The following is a 16546-nucleotide window of genomic DNA, read 5'->3' on the forward strand; positions in this document are numbered from 1 at the left end:
GGCAGAGGAGACAAACCACAGCCCAGCTAACCATTTAAGTTGATTATGAGTCTCAGAAGTGTGTAGTGCAGGGATATTCAGTCTTTTAATCAGGAAAAGCTACTCTGAGGAAGGAAAGAATCTGGGGAGTTACTTGACTAAGATATCTTAATAATATGCCTTGTTACCTTCAAATTATCCACACAGCAATGGTTACAAGCTTTAGTGTTATATGATTGTATGTCAGTTCCTGCCAACGTCTTCAGAATACTTCCCTAGTTGTAGTAATATGCATTTCTGTTGTCATATGCTTAGTATTTGGAATAAAAACGTAAAAAAGACAAAACCATTTCACACAGGGTGTAGTAGGTTATTTGATCCATAAAATACTGGGTTATTTCAACCCATATCTGCGTTTAATACAGATTAAACCAACTGCTGGGTTTATTTTCTAAATAAAATTTTTAGGACAAATTTTAATCTAATGTTTAGGTTTGTCCATATTTTACCCAATACTGATTTAAATAACCCAGCATTTCCTAGAGTAAAGGTTCAATTCTAGAACTCAATTGTTTCTCACTTTGTGTCTTCAGAACAATCATAGAAAATGACAGCATTTCTAATAAATGTTTTTAGCAATAAAAAAATACTCTTGAATTTGTTCAGAAATTAAAAAATTAAAGTAACAACAGTTAAACAGCAGTAGTAGTCCTGCCACCCTCCCGTTTTATTAATTCTCCTGGAAAACTCCCGTAATTTCAAACATCCCCCCATCCCCCTTCCCCTCAGGCTCAACCCCTTCAGTGGTACTCAGCATTTTGGTACGATCTGTGAAACCCCATGGTCGCCAACATTGGCATAGGATCCGATGGCAGCGGCCGCCCAAAACACACTTCATAGTACAGTTACTAACACCACAGTACATAGTACCCGATTCTCAACAGTGTTATTTAGACACCTCGCCCCCGAACCTTACCCCCGGTCATCCGGATTTGCAGAGACAAATGTTGGCAGGTATGGTGTAGTGTGATTCATGAGCAGAAGACTATCGTAAGTCACTTTAAAATAATAACTCAAAAAAAAAAAATAGCTCCTGGTTTAAATCAGTCAGACAAATCCTCCACTATATCCATTAATAAATCAAAATCTCATTCTTTTACTAAAAATCCATCTTAACTCTTCACTCTAAACATTTATGTTCAGAGTCTGTGTCGAAATGAAGCTTTGTGTACTTCAGGTTCATCTTCACACAGTTCTCTGCGGTCATCTGACAGCTAATCATAAAGCACCTTGAATGACCTGTGACGTCTCAGCTTGTGAGCAGAGGCTGTTTATAATGCTAACAACTGGTGTCATGACGGGATCTAACCCTAATAAATAGCCTGCTGCTTTAAGACATAACAGTAATGAAGAAACAGCAAGAGGTTCCAGTTTGCTTTACAGTGTGCAATAACGGCTGTGTGTCAGCCAGCCATAGTGGCGGCTTCATCTGTTGTCACTTCCACCGTGGCACATTGCAGATGTCAACACACGCTGTTCTGTCTTCAGGGGAAACAGTGTCAGAATATTTCCCTTTCCCAGAGAAAAGCGCCAGAACACAATTGTATTAGAGGAGTACTGGCTGTTCTGTTAGAGTAGGATCCACTGATTTGTCACAGTAGATGGAAAGCCATGTGCACAATGCACACAGATATCTTTTTTTTTCAGCTCTGTGCTCTCAGACACACTTTCAAGTCAGCACAGTTGACATGCGCTATAGGTGAATTGGGTATGCTAAATTGGCCGTAGTGTATGCGTATGAATGAGAGTGTATGGGTGTTTCCCAGTGATGGGTTGCAGCTGGAAGGGTATCCACTGCATAAACCATGTGCTGGATAAGTTGGCGGTTCATCCCGTTGTGGCAACCCCAGATTAATAAAGAGACTAAGCCGAAAAGAAAATGAATAAATGAATGAATAAACTCCAATAAATGCCATCCTGACATGAATGGCACACTGATCCATTGGACTTATCTGAAACCAGAGTGGCCCGATTGTGAGGAAATCTGGGTGAAATTATATTAAATGACCTGGTTTTTATTCATCAGGCTCCTTTTCAAAGCATCAATACAGACGGATAATGTTTCTGTGTATCATAGCTCATTATCGATTGTCTAAAAGTTGCAACAGCAATCAATGAAAACCAATAGCTTAGCCATGCATACAGAATCAATTGTTTGTAAATGCCAGCCTCTAAAAAACAATTAAGCCACACTGAATAAACATACCCTGAATCTCCAGGCTTTTCAAGATGGAGATACTACTATTCAAATGTGGGTCCATAAAATTTTAGGCATTTTTTCCCATAAAATGTATTATTTTAACCAGCAAGAACATGTTAAATTGAGCAGAAGTGACATTCAATATATTTGTACCATCACAACAATGACTGTTTCTATCTAACACTTTTCTTTTGGACTTGTTGGTCATTCTTAAGCCTATAAAAAATCCTGGTTTAAACATGATCGTTTTAACATTGCGAATAATGTACAATAAAGTTACTTAAGCACCACAGTAGAATATTAGCATCATTTTTGAAAGCTCATGTGACACTCATGACTGTACTAATGGCTGCTGAAAATTGAATTTGACATAATAACATTATCTAGACAAGAAAATAGCTGAGAAAACAGTTATTTTAAAATAAAATAATATTATACAATAAAATAATTGTATTTATTGTCAAACTTTGGTAACCAACTGGTGACCATATGAGACTTTTTACAGTTTTAAAATCATAAAAAACCTTCTATGCATTATGTTTGTAAAAACAAATCAGTAAATGAGCAGCTTACTGTATTTAGTGATTCAAGTTTTAATTTTCCCCACTTATTTATGCTTTTTGTAGCATTATGGGACCAACAACTTCCAACAACTTTTGAAGTTTGAAACAAAGTTTTAATAAATTACTTTTATTAACATTTTTATTGGTGCGTTAACAGATGTGGATGAAGCGTCAAATGCGAGTAATTTACATGTTAAATCAATGCAAAGACACGAATAGACATCCTATTGGCACAAATGAAGTGATGTGATTGATGCAATTTGCACGTATGAAGCGGTGTGAATTGAACATTTTGTGCATTTGATGCGCAAATTGTTCAAGTTGGAAAATCTGAACGAGGACATTCGAGCCGAAGTGACCAATCAAGAGCTTGCTCCTGTAGGGGTGCGATTATGAGGTAGCACCTGCTGTTGGTGTTTCGAGGGGAAATCCTCTTGCTGACACGAACAACAAATCAAACTGGGCTGGGCTCAGTTGGAAGCACCGCTGAAAGCTTCCATCATCCAGGTATAGTTTCTGGAGGAGTTGTAAACTCGCATAGCCCGGTGCACATCAGAAAGAAAGGATCTAATGGACTCAGAAAGGACGCCAAATGAATCGATGCTGTTTTTCAGCGTTCCTAAAGCACATAAACACAGCTACTCTCTCAATAAAATCCACGTTTGCCATTTAGCAACGAAGCTAAAGTCACCTGCATACAGAAGCTCCACCCATGGCTCGAATCCTTGCTATTGTGAAGTGAGATTCATGCACGAATGAAGCGAATTTGATACGCAAATGAAGCGAGTAAACACAAAATATTTATGCATATATACAGTTGAAAACAGAAGTTTACATACACTCTAAAAAGGGGAACATCATAAATCATACTAAACATTTACTATTTTAGGTCTGTTAGGATTACCTAAATGATTTATATTTGCTAAATGCCAGAATAATGAAAGGATTGTTTTTTGTGAGAATTTTTCATTAATTTCTAGACAGTCAAAAGTTTTCATAAGCTTTGTAAGCTTTCATCTTTGTCCTCCCAATAAAACACTGGTCATTATGGTCAAAAAATTCAATCTTAGTTCCATCAGCCCACAGGACATGTGTCCAAAAATTATTCTTTTTCTCAGTGTGATCTAGCAAATTGTAATCTGGCTTTTTTGTTGATTCTGACTTGTTGATTTTCCCATGTTGTCACACAAGGAAGCAGTGTGTTTGAGGTTTTCCTTAAATACTATTCTACAGTTGTGCCTCCAATTAACTCAAATGGTATTAAGTAGACAGTCAGAAACTTTCAAAACCTTGACACCATCATCTGAGCTTTTATCAGAGGCATAATAATCTTATTGTATGTAAATTTGACTTTCAAAAAAAGTTAGAACAATTTCTCAAAAAATATCTCTCTCATTAATCTGCTATTAAGCATAACAGAAACAAATTTGATAATCCTAACCTACCTAAAAGACAAAAAGATTAGTCACAGTAAAATTGGACTTTTTATATGCTTATGTGCCTTTTTATACAGTGTATGTAAACTTCTGGTTTCAACAGTATATGCGTTCTTTGTGATCTGTCAGCGCAAGCCATGTCTGGTGTGTACTCCGCATAATAGTTTAAAGTGATGAATTGTCTGGGTTGGTGTTGAACATTACACAACAGAAACCTTGTAATAAACTGCCAGCACATTTTCTGTTATTTTACAGACTTGTTTATATATATAGTTTTTCTTATACATTCTATTATTTCAAACTACTAAAATGTCAATAAAAGTCACTGTTAAACTGTAGAGTTGAACTTTCAACTATAAAAGTCGACAGAGCAGAAATCAAGGTCCCATAAGACAATTCACAACCATAAATAAATGGAAACACTTGTGAATCACATAATACAGAAACTGTTAATTAACAGCTAATTTTGCATGGTACACTGTCAGTAAAAACACTGTAATAATGCTACAGTAAAACACTAACCTGGTTAAAAGTCAAAATTTACAGTTATTCACCCTAAGAAAACCTACAAATGTTAAACAGGTTACATATTTTCACAGTAGCCCTTAAAACAAAAAACATGTTATCATTAAAAACAAAAACGATTTCATACAGTGTGGTGTATGGGGAAGCAAAAAGCCCCATGCATTTCTAATCCGTCATCTCTGGACTGAAAGCTAACAGCTGCAGGTGTCAAAATGTTACATCAGTAATTTATGGAAATGCATTGGTGTATCCGATAATGGAGGATAATTGTATTTCTCAAAGGGTGGACAGACTAGTTTAAACCACAGACAGTCTTCCTATACCAAATTAACACCACCGTTTGGATCAATCTTCATGAGCGCACCCTTTACTTAATGTCAACTAACCAGGGGAAACAGATTTGATCTCATTACTGTCATGTAGCCTCTAGCTAAGAATATATGAGCTATGACATCCAAAATTAGATTCCCACATCCATTCTAATGCGAGTCCCACATAGGGTGGGAGTGAGTCATAGTTGTCTCCATTGTTTTAAACAGACTCGCAGGGCTTGTAAAGGAACAGATATGACTAAATTTCTGCCTAGCAATAGTTCAAAACTAAACAAATACTTAAGAGACTGACATGAAGGCTAAAAAACTGCGTAATCCAATGACTAAACAGCTGTTAGAACAATTTATTCCCATTTTGTTTGCATTAACTTACATTTAAAGAGTTGTAGATAATTGCTCATTTAATTAAACGCTTTTTTCATTCATGAATGATGCATTGCATATCACCATATGGTGCATTAGAAAGTGACTGCACAGATAACGGCAATGAGATTAGTTTTAGAAGATTTTAACTTTCATCTTGAATAGCTTCCTTAAGGGAATGAAAAAAGTCTAAATGAAATCCACAAACTCTTTGTAGATATAATAAAATATTTAGGCCTGTATTCTTGAAGCTTTTATAAAGAGTTTAGATCTGAGGTCAAGCTTTCACTTTCTCTTTCTTTTTGTATAGGGAAACACAACAAAAATCAATATCACTATTGCATGCTGTTTACTGTAGTAATCAACCTTACAGGCCTATTGAAATATGAGATGGAATATGCAAGCTGTACATACAATTCTCTTTCAGTTCCTTTTTCCTTCACTGATATTAATAAGTTATATAATTAGATATTCCTGGATATTCAGCAACACTGGCAGCAGCAACCAACTGTTCAACTCAAAACTAACAAACAAAAAATAACCTAAATTAAAATCAAAATCATTTACTCATATCTAAGAGCTTTAAGACTATTGATTGAGAAATTAGTATATAGTTTTATTTGTGAAACATAAAGGAAATAGACACAATGTCTAATATGTCTTTCCACCTGCACTTCTGATTTTCAGCTAAAAATAAATAAACTGAAAGATTTGTCATTTATTTACCAAAAATTAAGCTGTTTTTTCTCCAGGAGAACATACAGAACCTACTTGGAAATAGTTATTTTTGCAGTTCCAATGATACAAAATGTTACAGCTTTTAGTGTTCACTCTGGACAGTTTACTCACTTTGTTTATTATTTAGAGAGTGTTAGGGTCCAAACTATAGACGTAGTGTAATCTGATTTCAGCAACGTGGAAAGCAGACAGAATCACACAGCGTATTATAGATATGTAACAGGCATATGGCTATATGAAGAGAGAGTTATTAGTACGGTAGGATGCCATTCCTACCAGTAAATGTGCGTTTCATGTTAAATCCAAAAGTGAATACATGCTGAACTATTAACGACAGCTGTTTGTCTGTTACCAAATCTCAACTGTAGTCTGGTTCATCTGTTATTTCTCGCTATAATGTAAAGCCTATAATGCATGATTTTAGCCAACGGCTATGAATGAGAAAGTCTTAACTCTGATTTATATTTGGTGACGATGTCTGTGGGTGTCACCATTCAAAATTAAAGCGACAAAACTGCACCAAGAGGGAAAACGAACTCTAGTGCGATTCAACCGAACTAAATAAGGCAGGTGTGAAAGCACCCTTAGAGCAGAGAGCTGAAAATAAATGGAAACGGTGGGACAAAATGACCACGAATAAGAATCTGAAAACCTGCTGAGGTTTTCAGTCATTCATTTTTTTCTGAATTACATTTAATTAGATCACAACTAATATCTGTAACTTGTTTATTTTAGTATGATCGTTGTTTAAATGTAAAGCTAATAAAAATGTTTTGTTGTCAGAAATCTTGTCATAATATAGTCACAATACTCAATAACAAAACGTCCCTTGTTTTCATGGTGTCATGGAGCACTACTCAAAAACCACCTTCCTCATTCTATTTCTGTTTTGCTTATCACTCCATCGCTCTGCACACCGCCAGCTCTGAACTGCATATGCTAATAATCACAGCGATGCTGTTCTGCTCGAGTCTCCGGCCTGATGGATACATTATCAACATCATTATGTGCAATTCATTCTCCTCTCTCTGACAGTTTGCTAAACAGAACCAGTCTCTATATGTCTGAATTAATATATCAAAGTCCTCTTGTTCAGATTAGATTACATTTGCTAAACCTTGCATCATAACATTAAAAACCCAACTTGAAATCAGTGCACAGGGAGCAAGTGCTGTTTATGGTGAAAATCAAGCAGAAGAGTATAAAAACATTACAGGCCCATTAACAAGAAAGCGCAGCAGGGGAGAGAAGATTAATATAAATGGAGATGAGCACTTCATTAAAGGCCTTAAATTGAAACTATAGGCCATTATGTTGCCATAGTGTTTCGAAATACTACAGACCACAGGACATCTGCACACAGACCGCTGTTAATCCAATCTGTCCCCCATAAGGCAACAGGGGAACGAGGTTAGACACAAATTAAAAAGGGGTCAGAATCTGACGGTTCATGCTGATACGGTCTTGTTTGGAACGGGAAACTGCTACATTCAAATTATGAATGGGTTTTCTTTAAATTTTAATGCGCACAAGAATAAAAATATTATAAAGTTAAAATTCCAAACAATCACAAAGATAAAATCCTATAGAAAAATATGTAATGTAATGTAATGTAATGGATTTATAATGTATAGTTTTGTGCCCGAGTAAACTGGAATGTGTTTTATTTTGTGAATTACACAGAATTAAGAAAAAACTAAACTTTTAATAATAATGTTGTTTTTAGAGCCTTTTTTTGCATAAATAATAAAAAGGAGTTTTAATAAATGTCTAAATTATATTTTAGACAACAAAATATCAATGTTTTAACAGCACAAATCAGTCCAAGGCACTCGAAAAAAAATTTTCTTTTTTTTTCTTTTTAAAAAGCCTTTAATCACGCTTAATCCTTAAAAAAATAAAAATAAAAGAGATTTTTTTTAAGGATTAGCTATGTGAATAAAGGCTTTTTAATATATATTTTTTCACATCGTTCGAGTGCCTTGGACTGATTTTTGCTATTTATTTTGATAAATCCCTTACCCAAAAAGCCCCAACACATTACTTAAGCTACCCATTGGCACTTTTGTTTGATTTTGGATTTTTATCCATGTTTTAACTTCAGAAATTGATTTTTGTTGGAATAACCCCAATTTTCAATCCCAATAAATTAAAACACGTTATTCTGATTAACTGTCATTTAAAAAAGTTTAAAAATATTTATTTTTATTTGAAATTTGAAATAAATGATTTCAAAACTTTATAAATCATTTATATTTTCATCAAACTCATGCTTAATAAACCCAGTACATCCAGAGAAACTACATTTTTTTCGATATCAGTATTTTCCGGGAAAAAAAAATACAACGGCACTAAACACAGACCTTAATGTTGCTACTTCTTTATTTGCATCTACTGAATTACCACTAAAGTAGTTATCAGACCTTTGTAGAATATTTAGAAACATATATTTATATTTTTCTTTTCCTAACCCATGCTTAATAAATCCAGCACATCCAGAGAAACTTTCAAGTGGTGTCTTCATTTTTGCCATTTCGATATTATCAGAAAATAAATCTGAACACAGATAATACTACTACTTCTTAATTTACATCTACTGCATTACTGCTGAATGTTTCCCAGTGAAGAGTTGCAGCTGGAAGGGCATCCGCTGTATTTATAACAATAATAATAATACATTTTATTTAAAGGCGCCTTTCTAGCAACTCAAGGACACCGTACAATCAACAAGAGCAATAAAACAACAAGGGAAATAATAAAATATACACAGCAATAGTGCAAATAAAATAAAAAATTAAGTATTAAAAGCCATCTTAAATAAGTGGGATTTGAGTCTCGATTTGAATAGTGTAAGGGAGTCAATGTTTCTGATCGCAGGTGGTAGTGAGTTTCAAAGCCGTGGAGCAGAGCGGCTAAATGCTCTGTTGCCCATAGTTGAAAGGCGAGAAGAGGGAACAGACAAGTGGAGGGAGGAAGAAGATCGCAGGGTGTGAGAAGGAACAGAAATGTGGATGAGGGCAGACAAATATGGAGGGGCGAGATTATGGATGGCTTTGAATGTTAACATCAAGATTTTAAAGTCAATTCGAAAATGAACAGGTAACCAATGAAGCTGCTGCAGGACAGGGGTGATGTGATGAGAAGAAGTGGTTCTGGTGATGATATGGGCAGCTGAGTTCACAAGTTCACATATTTATGTGTATTTAATTGTATTTGCATTTAGAAGTGGTTTGTAAAAGTATTTGTGCAGTTATAATCAACCTAATTGGAATAGTCATGCATGCTGAACATGCCCAGGCATATCATGGTGAACACTGCATGATCTGTATAGCTGCCTTACGTATATATTAATTTGTTTATGCCCCAGCCATCTGTTTCCTATATCTATTTATCTGTTTATATGTATTTTGTGATTAATATTTCTCATGTATATTTACTTTTCTTCCTTATTTCTGTTTTATAGAAAGACCACACACACACACACACACACACACACACACATACCCAAACCATATTTTACATCTCTTACCAGACACCCTGTGGTGGGTAACGAATGAATGAATCACAAATAAAAGCAACTCAGGCCATACTTATCAAGCAATATATTATAGCTTCTTCACTGATGTAAATGTTTCTTAGAGCACTGATGTAAATGTTTCTTAGAGCACTTAAAGGGATAGTTCAGCCAAAATGAAAATGTATTCATTATTTTCTCACCCTCAAATGGTTCCTATACCCTTTATGAGTTTCTTTCTTCTGATAAACACTAAAGAAGGTACTGTGAAGAAAGCTGAAACCTGCAACCATTAACTTCCATAGAAGGAAAAACAAATACTTTGGAAGTCTATGGTTACAGGTTTCCAACATTTCATCCAACTTATTTTGTGTTTAACACTGAAAAAAAGCTTTGAAACAAGCAAAAGGTGAATTAATGAATGACAGAATTTTCATTTTTGGGTGTACTATCCCTTTAAACAGGTCATTCCCAGTAAAAATGAGAGACTAAACTTGTTGTTTAAGCATATTCACCTATACCAAATTGTCTGAAATGAAACCTCCAAAGATGATAATGTTAATGAAATGTCTCAGAAAATGGTGACAAGATTTACACCACGAGCCTCGTCACACAGTAAATGCAGTGATGTACTGAGTAGGGATGTTTAGATCTGATCACGTGATCGTAAATCGGGTCTGATCACACAGTTTCAGACTTGAACGGAATTAGACGTTACCTCCCAATCAGGGCTCTTTCTAGACTTCACACAGAAAGAAGTGTGCGGCATGACATCACTTTGTTGCAAAGACGCTATTGGTAAAATGTCAGCAAAGTAAAACACGGAAGCAGCTTGCAGCGAAAGTGCGAGTATGTATGCAGTACGGAGGCATTATCAAGTTAATGATGACATCATGATGAGTGATGTAAACTTGGAATTGCCTGCCAGGTATTTTAAGTTAAGGTGCTATTTGTTTTTATTATATATATATATATATATATATATATATATATATATATATATATATATATATATATATATATATATATATATATATATATATATATATAAATACTGTTGCACTAAAGTCCAAAAGTGAAGAATGTATATTATTTATTACTTGATTGTTCAAGCTACCTCACAGAAGTGCTCGGTTTTTTGCCAGAGTTGTTGAATGTTAGAACAAGGATTTAAATAAAAAATAAGAAACATCCTAGATCTGTTTCTTCGTTCTTTTTTTTTTTTTAAGTATTATAGAAGTATCGGAACGTGTTTCGGTAACGGTAGTTACTCAAAATCAAATGACTTGGACTCAGACTCGATGGCAAAACAAAACCTGATTGAAGCATCCCTAGTACCATATGGGAAAACCAACTGAGAACAACCTTGCTAAGATCTGTGTAAATGCCTGACAACACCCCGATCCCCCAGCACTTCTCACATTCAGGAGAAAGTCATCACACGGTCTTTGTTGCCTTGAAGGTCTATTGACTGTTCTCCAGTGAGCAGTCAGTGAACAAGTGTGGCCTTGGGTAATGACATAAGCTTTGATGCCGCACCTGAGTGCTGTTTTAAATACAGATGGCACTGAGGTTTGCTCCACCTTCTCAATGGCTGAAAAAACAGTCAGTTTCCTATTATTTGCATAGAAAACCTAGCACGTAAAGCTCTACATCACTACAACATACATTTCCAAAGCAGTATATAATCAAGAATATCTAATTGTATCAAAGTGCAATGAGACAAGCTTAATCCAGAGATCAACCATCTGCTCAGGACTCATCCTCTCAAACTAGTACACAAATTTAGGGTATGTTTACATGACAACGATACACTAAAAACAGAAAAGAGTTTAGAGTACAAATGACAATGCTTGCAAAACGATCTCTGTGCACACCAATTTGCAATAAAACACCTAAGCGTGACATATTGGTAAAGAAACATTATTATGACATTGTTGTTTTGGTTGTCAAGTACTCCTCTATGCACTCTGAACACTTTTATAACCCCCCCAAAAAATGAAAATTCTGTTATTTACTTTCCCAACACGTATTCCAAACCTGTTTGAGTTTATTTCTTCTGTTAAACAAGAAAAAATACTGAAGAATGCTGAAAAAGAAATTAAAGAAATTAATTGTATTTTTAGTTCCTATTATTCTTTTAAACAAATGTTTCTTCTAAACTAAGATTTTTTTAGTCCCTCTTCTTTTTGCAATATATATATATATATATATATATATATATATATATATATATATATATATATATATATATATATATATATATTATTTTTATTTTTTATTTTTTTTCATTATATTTATCCAATAGATCTAAAGTTGTTAACATTGGTCCAACAACATCGTAGGCATTAGGTGGTTCTATGGGGGTTTCATAGGGGAGTATTTTGGGACCTTTACTTTTCCTAACGTATATGGCCTTCCTCAGGTGATTAAACATTCAGATTTTTTATTGTACACTGATGTCATGGTACTTTTTGTGTCTGGATCAAGTACTGACACAATTAACAATCAATTGAATACAGATCTACAGCATTTACATCAACGGCCGCAAGACAATCATTTGACTATTAAACGCTAAAAAATTGAATTTATGTACTTTTACTCACCTATAGGTGAAAATAATCCATATCCAATCCCATCACTTCTCAAATCAAAAACTTTCCACTGTGTCTACATTTCAATATTTGGGAATCAGTCTGACCAGGTTCAAAATGTCTATGAAAAGCTGAAACAAAACCTATTTGTTTATGAGAAAATTAGGACAAATTTGTCTTTTTCTGTTTCTGAAACTTATCTTAATGCCATTATCTTGTCCACCTTGTCATACTGTTTCACTTTATGGTCATTCACAACAAATGATATCTTATAATCTCTAATAGGGCCTATAAGAACCACAACAGACTTTCTGGATGGACACATCATTGTTTTGCTCTATCACTCTCTAATGCTTTGTCATTTCAAAATTACATTATGAACACACAGGGAATAAACTCATTCATTCATTTTCTTTACGACTTAGTCCCTTTTTTAATCTAATGTCGCCACAGCAGAATAACCGCCAACTTATCAAGCATATTTTTTATGCAGCGAATGCACTTCTAGCTGCAGCCCATCACTGGAAAACCCTCATAAACACTAATTCACTACGAATAATTTAGCTTACCCAATTCACCTATAGTGCATGTCTTTGGACTGTGGGGGAAATCAGAGCACCTGGAGGAAACCCACATGAACACTGGGAGAACAAGCAAACTCCACACAGAAATGCCAACTGACCCAGACGAGACTCGAAGCAGCGACCTTTTTGATGTGAGGCGACAGCACTACCAACTGCCCCACCAGGAATTAAACTGTACGATCAAATTTTAAATAGTGCTACCTCAGCGGTCCTTTCCAAAACCTAATACAAAGACTGATCGTTCCACCAGATCTGCAACAAATAGAAGTTTGCCATAACCGGCTTTTAAAAACTGTTATGGACAGAGATCTTTCTTTTATGTATTCACAAAAGCCTGGAATGAGATCCCACAATATCTTAAAACAATACCAACGATGAGACTTTTTAAAAAATCTCATGCTCATCATCTGATGGTCAACTATCGCTGTAGCCACTAATATAGTAACCTGTCTCTCTTCAGTTTGTATGTTTGGTGATTGTTTGTACTGTTCTCATGTGTTGATGGATGAAATGTCTGTGTGTTCTTATGTTCTGCAGAGCAGGAACCTGCCGAAAAACAGCATTCATGCCGAGTCAGGCCCGATTATATTTTCCTGTTAAAAAAATCAACCCATACTCATTCTGAAAACGTAGCTCTATATACATTTCTGGAGACTGCAAAATACTTCCCAGGAGGTTCGAGGCCCCTGAGTATGCTTTTTGAGATCTCAAAAAGTGCCATTCGTACATGCTGTTCTCGTGTAAATCCACCAGAGACTGCTGTCAACTGACTGAATGAAAACCCCACCCACCCTGTTCTATTAACCCAACCAATTATGTTTTCAAAAGCAATACAAAAAAGAAAAGTCACTTGATTTTTACCAGGTTTTCAGATCTTACCATATCCTCATATCCTGTTCTTTGTTTATTTTATTTTATGTTTGTTTTACCTGCTTTCTGAAACCATTCTTTACCAGACTTGAACCTGATCATTGCGGTCGACTCCTCTCAGCTTCTCAAGTCCGCTGACATACGTGGTACACTATTTGAGATCTCAAATTTCTCTGCGAGTGCCATTCGTACCTGCCGTACCTTCTCCAAATCCAATTCTCGCATAAAGGCTGCTGTTGACTTACTGTTTGACTGACTGACTGACTGACTGACCGATGAACTGACCCACCCCCCTCTTTCCCTAAACCCAACCAATTTTATTGATTTAGCCACCCACCCATTCACTTCCCTAAACCCAATCAACAATTTTCAAAAACAATCCAGAAAAAGAAATGCCCAGAAAAGTCTTACTACTTACCACTTGTTACCACATTCTCATCCTGTTATTTACTTTATTTTTTTGATTTTCAAAAATTTTCTATTTTTGTCTAACTCGCTTTCTGGAACCATTCTTCACCGAACCCCATCATCAACTCTTCTCTTCGTCTCAAATTCTCCAACATACATGGCAAGCTAACGGGACAAACTGGTTACAGCGAGAAAGCTATCCATACGGAGGCAACCGGTCAGCTGGTAAGCGTTAAAAAGAAATAGCCCCGCCCCGCAGCGTCCATTTTAAAAATATACCTCTGGCTACATAATTTGCAGTCTCCAGAAAAGTGTATAGGGCTACGTTTTCAGAATGAGCCTGTTGTTAAAAACTACAAAAAAATAAAAATAAACTACAAATGTTAATGGCTGTTTTTTTTTAAATATTGTTCAGAATATTTTGTTTTGTGAAATATTCACAAAATTCACAAAAGTTTAGAGGGATTTAAGTGTATGTAAATGACACATAAATACAACTGCATACATTTTGCAATAAATATTAGGCATGAGGTGTACCGATACTGTATTCGCACTTTAAAATACTTCAATTGGAGCCAGCACCTACGCTTTTCACTCATCATAGCACATGTGCTGCTGATGATGTGAAAATAAAAGTGATTTGATTTGAATTAATTAATTTTCCACACTAAATGAACTTGCTTAGTCAGAAAATGTTTGCACAAGCATTCTTGCAAGAAACGATACATCTATTAAAAAGCAGAATCTGCAAGAGTGAGTGGGTTTAGATCAAACGGCAAGATGATCAAATAAAGACTGCAATCTGAAAGAGAATGGTTAAACACAAGCCATCCTTAACAAGTCAAATGTTGATTCTTTAAACAACTGCTGGAGTAAATCAAAGCCTGTCACAATCTGCCCGGTCACACATACTGCTTGATGAATGCCTCAACCTTAAAGCAACTTCCTGGCCATCAATACACTTACAAAGATCACTTTATGGTAATCTTTTGTAATGACTTGAGACTTGCAAAAGTGAGAAAGCTTTTGAACCCAAGATCAATGCAGTCTGTACACTGAAACCACATGCACTTCAGCAATGTCTACTAAATCATCATGCATATCACTATATACTGAAATTATCACAAAAAATGACTGTGATATCACATGTAAAGCAATGAATGAACAAATAACTAAATATCCTCAAGGATCAAATAACAGTCCATAACTTAATCTCTAATTAGAAGCATTTAAAGAGCTTTCACACACGGAAAATCACCCTGCATATTAAAACCCCATAAACAGACACACCTCCATATGCACCATTGGAGCATCTGTAAATAAGAAGAATAAATTGAAAAATCTAAGAAACAAATCAAGGCGTAAAGTCAAAACACAGGCCTTGTGGCCATTTAAACTGTCATAAAACTTATTCCAGCGAACAGCTAAAGTCTCAACCAGCGATTCACTGAAAGGACGCGTGGAGGGGAAAAAGCCGCAAACTTACGTGAAAACGAAGAATAAAGTAGTGGATCCCACCAGGAGAGTGGCGGCAGTGGACACCGGGATGTATTTGGTGGGTTTAAATCTTTTTCCAACGCTGTTGGGCATTCTGTAAATCCCACATTCCTCGTTTATTGGATCGCTATCGTTTGATGCACGCAAACACGAACGCAAAACCTGCACGGTTCAGCGCGAGCCGGCTAAACGTTTATTCGCTCCGTCGCATACACCGTTAAATCGTGATCCTTGGATACGCGATCGAGAATACGAGGCTGAAAATCCCACCCAGCTCAATTCAGCCACTGCTGAGGTCACTGCAATGCTTGAAAGGTGGAGCCTCCGCTACGCAAACAGAGGAGGCGAGACCGAGACGCACGCGCGCGCGCTCCATCATCATCATCATCAGCGGGGCCTCGGCGAGTCTTGAGCAGCGCAAACACACACTTTTGCTGTGAAAAAATGTGATGGAGAAATTACACACAGAGTGGAGGTGAAATATGTCGATTTAAAAGGAGTTCATAACTATAAAGTCCTTGTTGAATCGCAATATGAAATGTAAAAACACGTGGCCGTTCATTCAGTTTTTTTGGACTGAGATTGGAGAGATATTGTAGAGAACTGTGTGTGCACGCGCGCAAACAAGCCAAACTTTCAGTGTGCAGACTTGTGATATGATGTGGGTACATTGTGACCTCTGGTGGCAGATTTAGAGAATTATGTCAGTTTTTATCCAAACTGAAAATTCGGACATCGTTTAGGCCAGGGCATCCCAAACTGTTCAAAAATAACAATGTCAGTGACTCGCCACCCCCAACATCCTCCTTGGTGGAACCACAATATTATAAAAACCTTGCATGCGACGGCACACACACACACACACACACACGTAGGCCCGCGT

At 36.0% G+C, this 16546-nt stretch overlaps 1 protein-coding gene across 1 annotated transcript in view; it reads right to left on the minus strand.

Annotated features, from left to right (window-relative positions):
- The window catches only part of zdhhc8b (zDHHC palmitoyltransferase 8b), a 128508-nt gene extending 112468 nt beyond the window's left edge, over positions 1-16040 (minus strand). The window contains exon 1 of the mRNA NM_178304.4: positions 15653-16040. Coding sequence (NP_840089.3) covers positions 15653-15756 — 104 coding nt within the window. The 5' untranslated portion in view covers positions 15757-16040. The remainder of the gene's footprint in view (positions 1-15652) is intronic.
- Positions 16041-16546: the final 506 nt, after the last annotated feature.

This window comes from Danio rerio, chromosome 5 (assembly GCF_049306965.1).
Source record: "Danio rerio strain Tuebingen ecotype United States chromosome 5, GRCz12tu, whole genome shotgun sequence".
Lineage (NCBI taxonomy): Eukaryota > Metazoa > Chordata > Actinopteri > Cypriniformes > Danionidae > Danio > Danio rerio.